This window comes from Xyrauchen texanus, chromosome 47 (genome assembly GCF_025860055.1).
Source record: "Xyrauchen texanus isolate HMW12.3.18 chromosome 47, RBS_HiC_50CHRs, whole genome shotgun sequence".
NCBI lineage: Eukaryota > Metazoa > Chordata > Actinopteri > Cypriniformes > Catostomidae > Xyrauchen > Xyrauchen texanus.
This window is the reverse complement of record NC_068322.1, coordinates 560,080-579,532: the sequence shown is the minus strand read 5'-3', so window position 1 is coordinate 579,532 and position 19,453 is coordinate 560,080. Positions and strand designations below refer to the sequence as shown.

The 19,453-nt window shown below is 41.4% G+C and overlaps 1 protein-coding gene and 1 pseudogene across 1 annotated transcript in view; both read left to right on the top strand.

Moving 5' to 3' along the window:
• The window catches only part of LOC127638820 (glutamate receptor ionotropic, kainate 2-like), a 414,054-nt pseudogene that overhangs the window by 251,647 nt on the left and 142,954 nt on the right, over positions 1 to 19,453 (top strand).
• Positions 4,964 to 19,453, top strand: part of LOC127639238 (synapsin-3-like) — a 109,041-nt gene continuing 94,551 nt past the window's right edge. Inside the window, exons 1-2 of the mRNA XM_052121149.1 lie at positions 4,964 to 5,039; positions 18,386 to 18,784. Of these exons, the coding sequence (XP_051977109.1) occupies positions 18,405 to 18,784 (380 nt within the window). The 5' untranslated portion in view covers positions 4,964 to 5,039; positions 18,386 to 18,404. The remainder of the gene's footprint in view (positions 5,040 to 18,385; positions 18,785 to 19,453) is intronic.

The window sequence follows — 19,453 nt, the reverse complement described above, 5'->3', positions numbered from 1 at the left end:
AATCTGTACAACAGTTGTGTGAACGATCCACATCATCCCTCCGTTTTTGTGGTGTTTGACAAGTCACAGGTTTACCCAGAGTTCCTCGTTACTTATGAGGAGAAAAACCCGTTTGAAGCAGCGCCTGTTGTTCAGTCCACTCCTAACGTTCCTGTCCTGTCCGTCACGACGAGTCTCGCTCAGGTGAATGTAAAGGAAACCAGCCAAGTGCCTAAAGTCACAGATTTTAAGCAAAACTCTGCAGGTTCTGCTGCTGACCCAGAACATTCTGCATCCTCTCCAAGGTCCTTCAGAGAAACAAACCCTCGCATTACTGTTCTGAGCTCATCATCACATACAGATCAGAGCTTCTCCTCTCCTGTTCCTGCCTCAGAAGCTCCAAAAACTCTCAATCAAGCTTCAAAGTCTCAGAAAAGTGATGATACCCTCGTTATAAAACCACTTCAGCTCAGTGTCCAACCAGATGTCCCGTTGCTTAATGTGAACGTCTTCAGTCTTTCAGAGCCCCCTGACGTCCTGCATTACTCTGGGAATGTCCAAAAAGTCCCTCTGACCCCTAGTGGTGTGGAGTCACCTTCCGGTTCTGCGTCTCAGACGTCAGTGATGTTTGACGATTTGGGAAGTGAGTCCACGGATGCTCTGAATACTGGAGATCTGGACATGTTGTCCCCTCCGGTCCCGTCTCCTTCTGTTGAGTTGAATAGACCCTCACATAGACCCTTTAATGCGGCGTCTCACAAAGCGTTGGTCTCACCCGCTCCGTCTCGCTGCAGTGAGTCTCTACAAGTGTCGAACTCTGCAACGGCTTCCTCTCATCAAAGTGTCCGTCCGCATCATCGCCCAGAAAACAACTCGAACAGAGAGAGTAACGCAGAGAGCAGCCCACGCAATGCCTCCAAAACCCCTGCGCAGGAGAAGCGCTGTGTTATTCAGTGATTCCGCTGTCTGTCGTGGACACCTCATCACTGGTTATAATTTAAAGTCGATTAAGTTACAATACAATTGTTGTGTTATGTGCGGTATTATCCCTGCGGGGTGCGAAAACGCAAGTATTTGTGTTACAACTGCGTTCAATAAATCTTTTATCAGTTGAGCAAAAGTGTATCTGTCTCTGTTCACAGTTCAGCCGACGGCTCGTCTTTTTCTTTCTTGGGCAAACTGGGCTCATAGATGATTACGGTTGGCCAGACTCGAGCCAATGCTCAGCCAAATGAGTGCCGGCATTGCTTCGTTTCCTTTGGTTGAACGGGGACTCGCACCAGACTTCAGCCAAATGCTGTGGAACGCAACAGTCTGGTTCCGGAAGTATAAGTCTCAGTCCGTTTTCCATAGACGAATCGATTTTTCCCGACAGATCTACCGTGAACTCCGAGGTTGTTCGTCACTAGTATATGCACCTTTTGAAGCCATCAGTCCTTCTTATTTCATCTGCATTGTTTAAAAATACTTTAGGTGAACAACTACATTACCCATGATCCAACAGAGAAAAATCCACCAATTGGAGAACTGCGGCCATGAAAGCCCACCGAACAAGCCCGACCGCACTCCCATGACACACTGTGAATATCGCAAACGGTCTCCCTTCACCCTTAAACTACCTTTGTATCGCGGCGCCATTTTGAGCTCCGTATTAGCCCATATTAGCTTATCGCGGCTCATATTAGCTTATCGCGGCCCATATTAGCTTATCGCTGCCCATATTAGATTTTACGGCCCATATTAGCTTAATGCGGCCCATATTAGCTCATCGCTGCCCATATTAGCTTTTAGCGGTCCATATTAGCTTATCGCAGCCCGTATTAGCTTATCGCAGACGATATTGGCTTATTGCGGCCCGTATTGGCTTATCGCGGCTCATATTAGCTTATCGCAGCCCATATTAGCTCATCGCTGCCCATATTAGCTCTTAGCGGTCCATATTAGCTTATCGCGGCCCGTATTAGCTTATCGCGGCTCATATTAGCTTATCGCGGCCCATATTAGCTCATCGCTGCCCATATTAGCTTTTAGCGGTCCATATTAGCTTATCGCAGCCCATATTAGCTCATCGCTGCCCATATTAGCTTTTAGCGGTCCATATTAGCTTATCGCAGCCCGTATTAGCTTATCGCAGACGATATTGGCTTATTGCGGCCCGTATTGGCTTATCGCGGCTCGTATTAGCTTATCGCGGCCGATATTAGCTTATTGCGGCCCATATTAGCTTATCGCTGCTCATATTAGCTTATCGCGGCCCATGTTGGCTTATTGCGGACCATTCGGCACATTACGTTTCGGCCCACTCGGTTCTCCTGATGGCCGGTCCATCCCTGATCGGCCCCAAAGTGTGTCGGCCCACCGAGCAAATGCCCGGTATGCCAGATTACCAGCCCTGTGTACTGGTGTCCCTAATAAAGTGTTCTATGGGTGTATTTGCATAATTGTATATTCGATTACATCATTCGAAATGCTTCCTGGGATTGTAGTTCATGCCCCCGTGAAAGGCAATAAGTACACAGTCTTGTATCTTTTGTCTTGTTAAATACTTCTTTGTTTCAAGGCAAAGTTTGTAACGTTGTGATTCACTTCAGAGCTGGTTGCTTTAGTTCATGAACTCTTTTGTAGGAATTTTTGTATTACTTTAGTATAAGTACATTGTTCATTTGGATTCATATGCTGTTTTTTTTCTGACTTTATGAACGAACAAAAAGACAAATTCCCTCATTTTCTCATTGGAAATGTTGGTTTGGTCAGTTCTGTGGACGGAAACACCTTGATGATGAGAGAGGTCATCGGAGAATGGCCACAGCGGTTCGAGCTGACTGAAAGGCTACGGTAACTCGGATAACCACTCTGTACAATTGTAGTGAGCAGAATAGCATCTCAGAATGGATGCTTTTTTGTTTTTCGCACCATTCTCTATACACTCTAGAGCAGGGGTGGGCAGCTATTTTGGTAAAGGGGCCACATCAGGCTTTAAGTAGTGCATAGTGGGACACCCTAGCAAGTTCTCGTGATGGTGTAGTGACTCGTCTCAATCTGGGTGGCGGAGGACTAATCTCAGTTGCCTCCGCGTCTGATACCGTCAATCCGCACATCTTATCACGTGACTTATTAAGCGCGTTACCGATGATACATAGCGCGTGTGGAGGCTTCACGCTATTCTCCGCGGCATCCACACACAACTTACCACATGCCCCACCGAGAGCGAGAACCACATTATAGCGACCACGAGGAAGTTACCCCATGTGACTCTACCCTCCCTAGCAACCAGGCCAATTTGGTTACCCCATGTGACTCTACCCTCCCTAGCAACCAGGCCAATTCGGTTACCCCATGTGACTCTACCCTCCCTAGCAACCGGGACAATTCGGTTACCCCATGTGACTCTACCCTCCCTAGCAACAGGGCCAATTTGGTTACCCCATGTGACTCTACCCTCCCTAGCAACCGGGCCAATTTGGTTACCCCATGTGACTCTACCCTCCCTAGCAACCGGGCCAATTTGGTTACCCCATGTGACTCTACCCTCCCTAGCAACCGGGCCAGTTTGGTTACCACATATGACTCTACCTCCCTAGCAACCGGGACAATTTGGTTACCACATATGACTCTACCTCCCTAGCAACCGGGCCAATTTGGTTACCCCATGTGACTCTACCCTCCCTAGCAACCGGGCCAATTTGGTTACCCCATGTGACTCTACCCTCCCTAGCAACCAGGCCAATTTGGTTACCCCATGTGACTCTACCCTCCCTAGCAACCGGGCCAGTTTGGTTACCACATATGACTCTACCTCCCTAGCAACCGGGACAATTTGGTTGCTAAGGAGACCTGGTTTCGAACTCGCTACTTCAGATGTGCTTGTCAGCATCAATACTCCTCCTTCGACATTTCTAAGTTGCACAAATACAAAATACATATACATATTCGCCTCTCGCTTGGCTTTTGCGCATGTGTCGATGTCGATATCTACTTTTATATTTAATTTCATCACTGAGAAGGTTTAGCTTCAAACTTAGTAGCACAAAACATTACAAGCAGCCACGAGAATGGACACTGCGTGACCGGATAACACGTTTCCTTGAGCAGAATATTGCATTAGAGATCGCCAAGTTAAGCAAAGAGGAAAGCGAGAGCTCTCATGCACGGTATGACATTAGGCGGAACATTTATAAATACACAAACCAGCCGTTCGGCACCAACAATCATGCCACGGGCGAAATCAGTGACATCACATTTTTTCCCCATTCTGATGGTTGATGTGAACATAAACAGAAGCTCCTGACCCGTATCTGCATGATTTTATGCACTGGAATGCTGCAGCAGGTGCACAGGTGTTCCTAATAAAGTGCTCGGTGAGTGTATCAATAAACATGTCAGAATCATGTAAGAGTATAAATAATCATACAAATAATAGGACATATAACATAGAATGGCATGTGCACATGTAGAAATGTAATGCATGTGCAAGGTAGGGGTGTGTATAGTTATTGAATTAAATATGAGGGAATTAGGAGTGTGCTTTAACTTTTAACCTTTAACCTTTTGTCACTTATAGTTCAATACTATCTGTAATAAATGTCTCACACAAAGATGTTACAATTCCACTGCCAAAACCAAACCGGAAGTACCAATAAATATCAATAATGAATAATGTTCAGTATTTGAGTGATATAGCAAGTAAATTGTACTTCATGAGAACGAAGCAAAAATATGAAGAATAAGTTGGTTTATTGTGCTAAAAAAAATTATTATTGGGAGGGGAGGGGAGGGGGGGGGGGGTTGCCTACCCCCCATCTACCTGGGATCTACTTATACAAATCGATGACACTTATCTCCGCAGAGTCAGATTTGAGCAGCGCAACGAGCGCATCCCTTTCCACTGTGCGCATGCGCACCTCTGTGTCCCTCTTTTAAATATTCATGAGCTGAGACGGCTCGTCCAATCAGATGCGAGGGAATTAATGCGGCGAGTCGGGCACGTTCCCGTCATGCGCCGTGAGCGCGAGCGCTGCTGCTGCTGGAGTCGGTGTGGCACGAGCTCAGACGCTTCTGAGGTAAATAAATCTTAATTTGTATTTATTCTTAATAATGAATTGTATTAATAACTAATTTACTACAGGTATTGATGGGTGGATATATAAAGATGTTGTGTGATCCATGTATTGATCTGTTCAATCAGCCGCATTCATTCAATTCTGTCTTATCCATTCATAATGTTATCATCATTCATGATGAAAATAGAAATCTGAACACTTATTGACAAATATTGTGTTTCTCTGAATATATCATCGTTTATTATAGAGTTTATTGGATGTTTCTGAAGGGGAAACGCTTTCTTTCTCATGTATGATTGTTGATAGATTCACTTCACACAGCGATTCATGCGTGTTTGTACAAGAACGTGCACGCGGCATATGACGCGACGCGACCGTCCAGACGCGTCGTGACGTCACCCATCGGCGCTACCAGCGAAACGCTCACGTTCATCATTTGGTCAGTGGATTACTGGACTGTGTTTACAATGTAACACTACAGTTTGAAAATGATTCTATCAGTGATGAAGTCATAATGGTCTGTCTATAATAGACAGCCCTAATCCTGAAAACATACATTTACATTTACATGTATGCATTTGGCAGATGCTTTTATCCAAAGTGACTTACAGAGCACTTATTACAGGGACAATCCCCCCGGAGCAACCTGGAGTTAAGTGACTTACTCAAGGACACAATGGTGGTGACTGTGGGGATCAAACCAGCAACCTTCTGAGTACCAATGTATTATACAGAGCACTTATTACAGGGACAATCCCCCCGGAGCAACCTGGAGTTAAGTGTCTTACTCAAGGACACAATGGTGGTGACTGTGGGGATCAAACCAGTGACCTTCTGAGTACCAATGTATTATACAGAGCACTTATTACAGGGACAATCCCCGAGCAACCTGGAGTTAAGTGTCTTACTCAAGGACACAATGGTGGTGACTGTGGGGATCAAACCAGTGACCTTCTGAGTACCAATGTATTATACAGAGCACTTATTACAGGGACAATCCCCCCGGAGCAACCTGGAGTTAAGTGTCTTACTCAAGGACACAATGGTGGTGACTGTGGGGATCAAACCAGCAACCTTCTGAGTACCAATGTATTATACAGAGCACTTATTACAGGGACAATCCCCCCGAAGCAACCTGGAGTTAAGTGTCTTACTCAACGACACAATGATGGTGACTGTGGGGATCAAACCAGCAACCTTCTGATTACCAGTTATGAGCTTTAGCCCACTACACCACCACCGCTCCTAATAGTTTGTCATTTTAACAGTAATGCAAAACATGGAAAGACTTTCAGTGAATGTCACTGTAAGGGGGTTAAAGGGAAAGGAGGAGGCGAGAACCAGCGTAACAATATAAATTATATTTAATTAAATAAAAAGACAAGCACATATCTGCCTGTGTAACCTCCAGAAAATGTGTTTTAAAAATGTTTATGCAGTTATCACAAACGACTGTTATTGGTGCATCCAATCCACGCATCCTATCACGTGGCTTGTTGAGTGCGTTACCGTGGAGATGTAGCGTTTGTGGAGGCTTCACGCTATTCTCCGCGGTATCCACGCACAACTCACCACACGCCCCACCGAGAGCGAAAACCACATTATAGTGACCACGAGGAGGTTACCCCATGTGACTCTACCCTCCCTAGCAACTGGGCCAATTTGGCTACCCCACGTGACTCTACCCTCCCTAGCAACCGGGCCAATTTGGTTACCCCATGTGTCTCTACCCTCCCTAGCAACCGGGCCAATTTGGTTACCCCATGTGACTCCACCCTCCCTAACAACCGGGCCAATTTGGTTACCCCATGTGACTCTACCCTCCCTAGCAATCGGGCCAATTTGGTTACCCCATGTGACTCTACCCTCCCTAGCAACCGGGCCAATTTGGTTACCCCATGTGACTCTACCCTCCCTAACAACCGGGCCAATTTGGTTACCCCATGTGACTCTACCCTCCCTAGCAACCGGGCCAATTTGGTTACCCCATGTGACTCTACCCTCCCTAGCAACTGGGCCAATTTGATTACCCCATGTGACTCTACCCTCCCTAGCAACTGGGACAATTTGGTTGCTAAGGAGACCTGACTGGAGTCACTCAGCATGCCCTGTGGTGTCCTTCGCACGTATGTGGCGGTAGTGGCTGCTTGGTCAAGCGTTCGTCCGGAGAGAGAGAAAGCATGTAGTGTCTAACACCTGTTACTGATGGTATTAAGCTTTGGGGAGAGCGATATAAGGAGGAACCATGCCAGAGGAGAGGAGATATAGACGTATGAAGCTGACTGCGTGTGCTTATGCTAAGCTGGAAAGCTATTTATCTGATGAGTGTTTAAATAAAACTTACTGTTAGAGTTGAAGTTTCCGTCCTCTGCTTCCTCCTTGTCCACATATATAGAACCTTGTCACAACATTCTCATCATGTTCAACTAAAAAGAGATGAGCCTAATTTTCTCGGGCAAAAGAAAGGGGTGTAACTTAAAAGAATGACTTTGATAAACCCTTTGGACTTTGGTTTAATGAATATATCAGAACAAAATTAACCAGTTACCAGCATTTTAAAATGCATAGAAACCCTCTAAAACCACATGAACATGTTAAAAGCCACCTAGAACACCCTATCAGCTGTATAACAACACACTAAATACCACTCAGAACCACTTACCAATCGCATAGCAACACCCTAGCAAACACCCTCGCAACCGCATAGCAACACACTAGCAACCTCATAGGAACATGCTAAAAACCACTCAGAACACTAGAACAGCTGCATAGCAACACCCTTGTAACAACCCAGAAGAACCAGAGCAACCACGTAGCAACACCCTAGCAACCACATGGGAACATGCTAAAAACCACTCAGAACCACTTAGCAATCGCATAGCAACACCCTCGCAACCACATAGCAACACTCTAGCAACCTCATAGGAACATGCTAAAAACCACTCAGAATACTAGAACAGCTGCATAGCAACACCCTTGTAACAACCCAGAGGAACCTCATAGCAACACCATAGCAACCACATGGGAACATGCTAAAAACCACTCAGAACACTAGAAGAGCTGCATAGCAACACCCTTGTAACAACCCAGAAGAACCAGAGCAACCACGTAGCAACACCCTAGCAACCACATGGGAACATGCTAAAAACCACTCAGAACCACTTAGCAATCGCATAGCAACACCCTCGCAACCACATAGCAACACTCTAGCAACCTCATAGGAACATGCTAAAAACCACTCAGAACACTAGAACAGCTGCATAGCAACACCCTTGTAACAACCCAGAAGAACCAGAGCAACCACGTAGCAACACCCTAGCAACCACATGGGAACATGCTAAAAACCACTCAGAACACTAGAACAGCTGCATAGGAACACCCTTGTAACAACCCAGAAGAACCAGAGCAACCACGTAGCAACACCCTAGCAACCACATGTGAACATGCTAAAAACCACTCAGAACCACTTAGCAATCGCATAGCAACACCCTCGCAACCACATAGGAACATGCTAAAAACCACTCAGAACACTAGAACAGCTGCATAGCAACACCCTTGTAACAACCCAGAGGAACCTCATAGCAACACCATAGCAACCACATGGGAACATGCTAAAAACCACTCAGAACACCTTAACAAAAAAAGACTTCACTCCGGACCAATAGAAAGAGATTTCAATCCTGTGCAGATAACCGATAGTTCCATAAAGCAACTATCGGCACAGATTAATCGGTTAACCAATATATCGGTCTACCTACAAGTACTTCACGTATCCAGCCATCTCCTTCACTGCTGTCGTTTATGCGTCCATTTGTGGTTGCTCTCGACAATCTAAGCACTTTAATTTCCCAGCGACCCGTGGGGACACTCCTCCGCCCAGTGGCTTCCCTTCTCCCCTCACGGACAGAGATTTGGAAGGACATGATGTTGAGTAAATGATGACTGAATTTATAGATGATGTGTGTGTGGACATGTTTGGCATCTTCTATGATTCAGCGTGAGATTTGAGGAGTTTTGCATGATGTGTGTTTTTGTGTTCAGTATTTTTAGCTCTGCACATTAATACTGCACACTGTGACAGATGCACGGCGCGGTTTGACTCTGAATGTAAGAACGTCTCCGGCTGTAATGTGTTCCGTTCTGCTTTAGTCGTCTGCTCGTGGCATCATTATACGGCAGATGCTGCGATTTGGACATGCGGAATTAAAGCTTGTGAAAGCTTTCTGTGAGATCCTCCATTAGTTTAGTTAATTAACACACACAGAGAAGTGTTTGACTTTTCTACATCATTGATATTATGCACTCGCCGTTAATAGATTTCAGTTAATCTACTCCACATAGTTTCTTATGTGTCCTGCTCGGGTGGAAGTAGCTTTGAAGTGGAGTCTTGAAGTATTCAAATAAGAAGCGGTTGCTTAGCAACTGATATGTTGGTTTGAACACATGTGGGAGTGTTTCACATGCACAGTTACAAATGTGATGAGCCACCGTATATGATGAGACCTGACAGTGACATCATCAATATGCACCACTCATCCGCCATAATCAATGACATGTCTGAATCAGTATTCTATTATTATTTCATTGCACTCTGTTCTGTTCTATTGTGTTCTGTTCTATTCTGTTCTATTCCATTCTGTTCTATTGTGTTCTGTTCCATTCTGTTCTTTTGTGTTCTATTCCATTCTGTTCTATTCCATTCTGTTCTATTCTAGTGTTTTATTCTTTCATTGCACTCTATTCTGTTCCATTCTATTATATTGTGTTCTGTTCAATTCTGTTCTATTCCATCCCATTCTGTTCTATTCCATTTTATTCTATTCTGTTCTATTCCATTCTATTCTATTCTATTGTGTTCTATTCAATTCTATTGTGTTCTATTCAATTCTGTTCTATTCCATCTCATCCCATTCTGTTCTATTAAATTCAGTTCTATTCTGTTCTATTGTGTTCTATTCCATTTTATTCTATTCTATTGTGTTCTATTCAATTCTATTGTGTTCAATTCTGTTCTATTCTATCCCATTCTGTTCTATTGTGTTCTGTTCCATTCTGTTCTATTCTAGTGTTTTATTCTTTCATTGCACTCTATTCTGTTCTATTCCATTCTATTCTATTGTGTTCTATTCAATTCTGTTCTATTCCATCCCATTCTGTTCTATTCAATTCTGTTCTATTGTGTTCTATTCCATTCTGTTCTATTCCATTCTATTCTATTGTGTTCTATTCAATTCTATTGTGTTCTATTCAATTCTGTTCTATTTCATCTCATCCCATTCTGTTCTATTAAATTCAGTTCTATTCTGTTCTATTGTGTTCTATTCCATTTTATTCTATTATATTGTGTTCTATTCAATTCTGTTGTGTTCAATTCTGTTCTATTCTGTTCTATTGTGTTCTATTCCATTCTGTTCTATTCTAGTGTTTTATTCTTTCATTGCACTCTATTCTGTTCTATTCCATTCTATTCTATTGTGTTCTATTCAATTCTGTTCTATTCCATCCCATTCTGTTCTATTCAATTCTGTTCTATTCTGTTCTATTGTGTTCTATTCCATTCTGTTCTATTCCATTTTATTCTGTTCTATTCCATTCTATTCTATTCTATTGTGTTCTATTCAATTCTATTGTGTTCTATTCAATTCTGTTCTATTCCATCTCATCCCATTCTGTTCTATTAAATTCTGTTCTGTTCTGTTCTATTGTGTTCTATTCCATTTTATTCTATTCTATTGTGCTCTATTCAATTCTATTGTGTTCAATTCTGTTCTATTGTGTTCTATTCCATTCTGTCCTATTCCTATTCTATTCTGTTATATTCTATTCCATTCTCTTCCATTTTGTATATTCTATTCTAGGGATGCACCGAAATGAAAATTCTGGGCCGAAACCGAAAATCCAGGATGCACTTGGCCGAAAACCGAACCCGAAATTTTTACCTATTTAAAAAAAAAAATGTTGTGTATAATTGTATTAATTTGATACTTTTTCATTAATTTCATGAATTTAACTAATCTGAATTGAAAAACTACAAACCAATAAAATAAATCACACTTTTATTGAAAGTAGCACAACAAAATTGGACAAAAAATATATTAAAACTATATTAAATATTATTCATCTTTCAGTTCTGTAAAAATTAAATTTTACAGATTTTATTAACAATTATCCAAATAATGTAAAGTTTTAGAAAACTATTATATGCAAAACAACAGTCAAGTAATGAACTTAGCTAACATCTGTCAAAAAGTTTAAATATGCAACAGTAATTTTAATTGAAACAGAATGGCAGAGGGCCTCTATTCCACTGACCTATAACTATAATATATAATTATATATATAGATCAGTGCTCTATTCTGTGTATGTAAACGTATGTACACTTTAAGTGAACATTATTGTGCACAACAGCAGTAACTGAACTCAACCTCAACTGTAAACGACAGATGTATCCTCAAGTGAAGAACAAGTGTAATGTAATTGCTATACACATCATATTGGACCGCTTTCTATTTAACTACAAGTGACCGGTTTCTCTTCAAGAACAAAAGTTGCTAAACGTTCTGACAGTCTCTCCTGTCTGAAAGCTCATCAAGAACATGAGATGCTGCACTGAACAGTCTCTCACTCTCTGTGCTGGTGCTTGGGCAGATAAATACCTGTGCGCAATCCGCGCAAGCAAAGGAAAGCGGTCTTTGTTTATGCGACCGTAGTCAAGGGGATTGTCCCTTCTGGCAATGGGTAGTTCAGCTCGATACATCTCAAGTTGTGTTTTAGCTGCGCTAGTTGTGACACTTTCCTGTAGAATCTCTTGCTGTACTCTGTATATATATATCTTGAAAGTTCTGCTGAACAAACACTGCAGATCACAAATTTGATGTCCTTATCAGAAACTTTGAAGAATTTCCACACCGCTGACATGATCGGCCTTTGTTTGGTAGCGCTGTGGTAAGGGCTAGATCGATCCAGAGTGAAATCTGAGCACTGAGGGGCGGGGCGAGGAGGTATATATTTCCTTTTTTGTCTTTCAGCCGAAAACCGAAAGTGCCATTTTCGGCCGAAAATTTTCGGCGGCCGAAATTTCGGTGCATCCCTATTCTATTCCATTCTGTTCTATTTCTATTGTGTTCTATTCTATTGTGTTCTATTCCATTCTGTTCTATTCTATTCCATTTTATTCTATTTTGTTCTGTTCTATTCTATCCCATTCTGTTCTCTTCCATTGTTTTATTATTTTTATTGCACTTTGTTCTGTGCTACTGTGTTCTATTGTGTTTGATTCTATTTTATTCTATTCTGTTCAAATCTATTCTTTTGTTTTCTATTCCATTGTTTTAATATTTCATTGCACTCTGTTCTGTTCTATTTTGTTCTATTCTGTTCTATTCTATTCCATTCTATTCTACTTAGATGACTCTGCATATTAAGCTGGGAAAGGAGAGATCACTTTAAATCATCCATATTTAATGTCCTTAAATCACAGCATCACAGCAGCGTGTAGTGTGTCAGTGAGCTGTTTTATGTTCAGTCTTTAATCGCTCTATTCTTCATATGATCAGAACGAGACTCCCTGACACTCGGTTTAATCCGCAGGACTGTGATTTAACACTCCTCTCGCTCTCTCTGTCACTTCATTTACTCCTTCCTTCCATCTCTAAACTCCTCCAGTGCTCCACTTCACATGTGAACCAATCGTTATGGAACTCGAGTCTTTTGGTTTTTTTTGTTTTACAATTAATCTCTGAACAGAGTCTCTTTTCAGACATTATTAGAATTGATTTGTAGATGAGTGTTTGTAGCTTGTTACACGTTTCGACTGCATGCATTCGTTTTCTCCACTGTGTTTTACACAAATGATTGCATCAGCCTCAAACCACTGCTGATCAGGAACCACATCGATCTCAAACCCTCAACTGCTCATGAACAACCATAACGACAACAACAAACAGTTGTGGTAAGTTCTGGCATCCTCTCATGTTATTTCTTCCTGCAATGCATGCTACATGTTTACTATAGCTTCTTCCATCAGCAGTGATGGATTCACATGTGATAAATGTAAGGAATTAGTCAAGCTGACGGAGAAGGTTAATGAGTTGGAGACACACATCCGAATGCTAGTGGAGGTCAGTGAGAAAGAGAAGCCGGTCGATACTGTCTCGGATGCGGGTAGTACAGCGAGCAACACACACTTTGGTTCCGGCTGTAGAGCTCCTGCAGCAGGGCGTTTCAATGTCATTTCAGCTGCATACTCTCTCCGCAAAGAGACACCACTCTCCTGTTCCTGTTAGGAACACCAATGGTGATTCTGTTGTAAGAACGTGGAAATCGAGACTCCAGCCATCATTGTCAAATGCATTTCAGGGGCTCGAGCATCTGACGTCAGATCAAATTTACAAGTGTTTTCTAATGCTAAATGTAGATTTTCTAAATTTGTTATTCATGTTTGCTGCGATCAGCTAATATTACTCAATCTACACCATGCTATCGTTCAGGTAGAACTATTCTTTTGACCATTAAAGATAGCTTCACCAATAATCTTCCAGAATTTTCTCATATACTTAGCAAGCCAAAAAGCCTAGAAGAACTTAATGTAATAACAGAAAATATAAATGCAGTCTTCTCTAGCACTCTTGATAGTGTCGCCCCACTTCGATTAAAGAAAATTAAAAATGATCCCTGCACCATGGTACAATGATCACACTCATGATCTCAAGAGAGCAGCTCGGAAAATGGAGCGCATGTGGAAAAATACAAAATTAGAAGTATTTTGTGGCGCATGGAAGGATAGTGTCTGTAGCTACAAACACGCACTCAAAGCTGCCAGGTCAGCATATTTTAGTAAACTCATAGAAAATAACCACAACAATCCTAGATGTTTATTCAGTACTGTGGATAAATTGGATAGGAATAAACCCTCAACAGAACCAGATATTACGTCGCAGCACAAGAGTAATGACTTCATGAATTTGAAGAAAACAGTGTCTCATAATTTTCCTCACGTGCAACTTCAATCCTTCGCTATCATAGGTCATGAAGAGCTAACAAAACTTATCCAAACATCAAAAGCAACAACATGTTTGTTAGATCCAATACCAACTAAGCTCTTAAAAGAGGTATCTCCTGTAATATCAGAACCTCTTATTAATATCATTAACTCATCACTATGCTCAGGACATGTCCCAAGAATCTTTAAAATATATTTCTTCAAAACCTGATGAGATTTCACAATTCTCAAAATGATCAGAGTGTATCAGTGAAATAAAAGATTGGATGGCCAGAAATTTCCTTCTACTCAATTCTGACAAAACAGAGGTTCTAATTATTGGACCAAAAACCTCTAAAAATAAGCCACTAAAATATCATTTGACTCTAGATGGATGTTCTGTTGCATCATCTTCAACAGCGAAGAATTTAGGTGTTATATTTGATACCAATCTGTCCTTTTGAAAATCAAATTACAAATGTTTGTAGCACAGCATTCTTCCACCTCAGAAATATTGCTAAATTAAGGCATATGCTCTCTGTTGCTGATGCCGAAAAACTAATTCATGCGTTCATGACCTCAAGACTAGATTATTGTAATGCATTACTGGGAGGATGTCCAGCAAGATCAATAAATAAACTTCAATTGGTTCAAAATGCAGCAGCCAGAGTGCTGACGAGAACCAAGTAAATATGATCATATTAGCCCCATTTTATCATCGTTACATTGTTACCTGTTACATTACACATTAATTATAATATTCTGTAACTACATACAAAGCTTTGAATGGTCTCCGCAGTACTTAAGTGATCTTCTGTCACGCTATATTCCATCACGTTCATTACGATCACACAATTCTGCCCTGTTAATAGATCCTAGAATATCAAAATCCACAAAAGGAGGAAGATCCTTTTCATATTTGGCTCCTAAACTATGGAATATTCTCCCAAACACTGTTCGGGACTCAGACACACTCTCTCAGTTTAAGTCTAAAGACTCGTCAGACATATACTTCATTTATCTTCAACACACAATTAGGCTGCTTTAGTTTAGTCTGCTGGAAACATTGATCATGATCTATAACTCTGCAATAAATTGAATGGCATCTACATTCATATTATTGTATTTGTTTCCATGTCTAAACCCGAGGTCACCAGAACTGGCTGATCCAGATCCGGACCTGCTTGCGTTGGGCTCCACTAAGAGATGATGACTAACGACAGCCGGTGCCAAACATCACTTCGGTCTATTATGATGGACTTCAGAGGATGAACTGATGCCAACTCCAACCATAAGACATCAGATACTTCATATGCCACTGCCTGAACCTTGGATTTAGGAGGGACCACACCGAACCTCACCGAAATGACCGGCCAGGTTGAACTGTGATGCAACTCGTCTATTGATGGACTACGATCTTATAATGGAATATATAGACTAACTATTAAACTCTTCATCAGCCAATTAACAAGGACAATCTCATCTATGTGAACTTCTGCAGTTAATCAAGATGAACTTCAAAGACATGAATCTTGTCTTTGAGACAATCAAGACTTGTTCCTCCATTACGACTCAAAGGAATCATGTCTGTTAGTTGTTTATGCTAACAGTAAAACTCACATTATACTAATGAGACATTTATTATTTAATATGAAATGACTTATTCATCAAATTAATGTTATGGAACGTTTTCTCCCTGAAGCTCTTCGACTCTTGAGCGGCACGATTCTGGATGAATGGAGAATCACGATTATTTTGCTTAAAATAAAGATAACAAAAGTGGGTTTTTAGGGGCGGCTGTGGATCAGGTGGTAGAGCGGGTCGGCCGCTAATCTCAGGGTTGGTTTGATTCCCATCTCACATGACTCCACATGCCGAAGTGTCCTTGGGTAAGACACTGAACACCAAGTTGCTCCCAATGGCAGACTAGCACCTTACATGCAGCTCTGCCACCATTGTTGAGTCAGTGTGTGTGTGTGTGTGTGTGTGTGTGTGTGTGTGTGTGTGTGTGTGTGTGTGTGTGTGTGTGTGTGTGTGAGTGAGTGAGTGTGTGTGTGTCTCTGTGTGTGTGTGTGTGTGAGTGAGTGTGTGTGCGAGTGTGAGTGTGTATGAGTGTGTGAGTGTGAGTGTGTATGAGTGTGCGAGTGTGTGTGTGTGTCTGTGTGTGTGTGTGTGTGTGTCTGTGTCTGAGTGTGAGTGTGTGTGTGTGAGTGAGTGAGTGTGTGTGAGTGTGTGTGCGAGTGTGAGTGTGTATGAGTGTGCGAGTGTGAGTGTGTGTGTGTGTGTGTGTGTGTGTGTGTGTGTCACAGTGTAAAGTGCTTTGAATACCGCTAAGGTTAAAAAGGCGCTATATAAGTGCAGACCATTTACCATAATTTAATAAAGCTTGTGACAAAATGTTCTTGGCTTTAGTCTATTTGAAAAATGCATGAAAAAGTTGTTTAATCAGGATGTCTCAAAAAGTTCTAAACCCACAAGTAATATATAAAAGACTTTTATGCAAATATATGCAAAAATAAATAAATACATTCCTTTTTAAAAAAGTGCAAAGGTGTTAAACTAAAGTGCATAAAAAAAGATTTAGCCTGTGTTTAGCCGAACTTCACAAGTGTGGAGTGGTGGTGCAGTGGGCTAAAGCACATAACTGGTAATCAGAAGGTTGCTGGTTTGATCCCCACAGTCACCACCATTGTGTCCTTGAGTAAGACACTTAACTCCAGGTTGCTCTGGGGGGATTGTCCCTGTAATAAGTGCTCTGTATAATACATTGGTACTCAGAAGGTCACTGGTTTGATCCCCACAGTCACCACCATTGTGTCCTTGAGTAAGACACTTAACTCCAGGTTGCTCCGGGGGGATTGTCCCTGTAATAAGTGCTCTGTATAATACATTGGTACTCAGAAGGTCGCTGGTTTGATCCCCACAGTCACCACCATTGTGTCCTTGAGTAAGACACTTAACTCCAGGTTGCTCCGGGGGGATTGTCCCTGTAATAAGTGCTCTGTATAATACATTGGTACTCAGAAGGTCACTGGTTTGATCCCCACAGTCACCACCATTGTGTCCTTGAGTAAGACACTTAACTCCAGGTTGCTCCGGGGGGATTGTCCCTGTAATAAGTGCTCTGTATAATACGTTGGTACTCAGGAGGTTGCTGGTTTGATCCCCACAGTCACCACCATTGTGTCCTTGAGTAAGACACTTAACTCCAGGTTGCTCCGGGGGGATTGTCCCTGTAATAAGTGCTCTGTATAATATATTGGTAATCAGAAGGTCGCTGGTTTGATCCCCACAGCCACCACCATTGTGTCCTTGAGTAAGACACTTAACTCCAGGTTGCTCCGGGGGATTGTCCCTGTAATAAGTGCACTGTAAGTCACTTTGGATAAAAGCATCTGCCAAATGCGTAAATGTAATGTAAATGTCATAAACAATTAATTTTTGGCTCGGTATGCACTGGTAAATAAATAAGCAAATATGCTTTAAACAAAAACCAGTAATTAAATAGAGAACAGTTACAGTAGCACATTTGATATATATATATATATATACATACATTTGTTTTTTACTGGATGAAACATAAATGATAATAGAAAGCAAAAAATATTAAATGACAAGGATTAATATTAACTAAGTCGTTTATTATCTTGTACAGGACATTTTTTTGCCTATGATTTTGGATAATAATTACAGGTAAAAAATAATCTTAGAAAGTTTGAAAAGTTAAAGAAAGGAAATTCTTTGTTCTGAAGCAGAATCTAAAAGGACATTAAGCTTTAATACTTCTGGAGTTATAGGCATGCCAACTTCGGAAAAACGTGTTTTCCCCCATTTTTGGACTCGCACCATTGGCATATAAAGCAACAAGAGGTGCTGAAGTCAACTGATTTTAGTAATACATCAACATATCTGTGTAGTAAACATAAAATCATGATGCTGACAGCTTTATTATATAATTTTTTTGAACTGTAGTTTTACTCCAAATTCATAGTTTTCGACCATTGAAAATTGTAAAATTGAACAAATTTCTGGATGAAGCCACATTGAGATCCCTGTATCTCTGGGATTTAACCAGATAGGGCCTTAAATATGAAGATACCAAAAGAAAAGTTTATTTTAAACTAGAACTCTAAAAGGACATTAAGATATATTTAATACTTCTGGAGTTATAGACACTTCAACTTTGAAAAAATGACACAAAAATAGTGTTTTATTTCAATTTTGGACTCGCACCATTGGCGTATAAAGCAACAAGAGGACCTGTAGTTTTGCTCCAAAATCATTTATCTAATACTGAAATTCTCCAAGTAAAAATGGTCTACCTTGTGTTTAATAATCCCGTTCCCTTGTTCTCTCTCTCTGTAGATTAATCTCCAGCTTCATCATGAATTACCTGCGCAGGCGTCTGTCAGACAGCAGCTTTGTAGCTAATCTGCCCAACAGCTACATGATGGACCCGCAGAGATCGTCCAGTTCCACCAGTTCGCCAGCCTCACCCGCCACTGAGCGCCGGCAGCCGCCCGCCCAACAGAACCAACCAGCTCAACCGCCCCAGCAGGCCCCGCCCCCGACCGCGCCGTCTGGAGGAGGGTTCCTCAGCTCGTTCTCCAGCGTGGTGAAAACGGCTCAGCTCGCCAGCGCAGTTCATGCTAAAGCGTCTGCACACGCTGAGGCCGCGGCGGCCGCTGCATCAGTCGCTCCAGCTAAACCTGCCGTACGCAAACCCAAAGTCCTGCTGGTCATCGACGACCCTCATACAGACTGGTAAGAACTTTGAAACCGGCGTACAGCTAGTATTATTAAATAATCGTCTGATCGTGGTTATTTGATCTAACTGTGATTATTTGAGAATTCCAATCACATTTTAATGCCCAAATAAGGGAATTTTACACTAGTATATTGGATAAATGTTGTCAACGCCGCATTTGTGTGTCGCAGTGACAGAGGAGGAAACGCGCGTAACTAAATATAAATATAAAACAATATTTAAAAAATGAGATTTTATTTTTTATAAAAATATATAGCATAAAATACAGGAACAAAACAACAGTGTTAATGTAAACCTGACTAAATCTAAAGTGGACCAAACAAATATTTAGAAATATTTTAACATTTAAAACATTATTTGTCATGTAATTTATACGTTTATAAAACCTTAAAAGGAAATCACATATCCTTATTTATATATATCTTTAAAGCTAAATATGAAATATGACAATTAATCGGACTATTAATCGTGAAAGCCCTAAAAGATACAATTAATCGGCAGAAGCGCAATAAATTTTGGTGGCAATTAATCGTCAGCCAAATGTCATACTCGTGACAGCCCTACACACATCTTACATAATTTCAGTAGTGCACTCAAATGGTATTCTGTTCATGTGTTAAACCTGCTATAGTTTACTTCCACGTCCTTTCTTAGCAATGTTAATG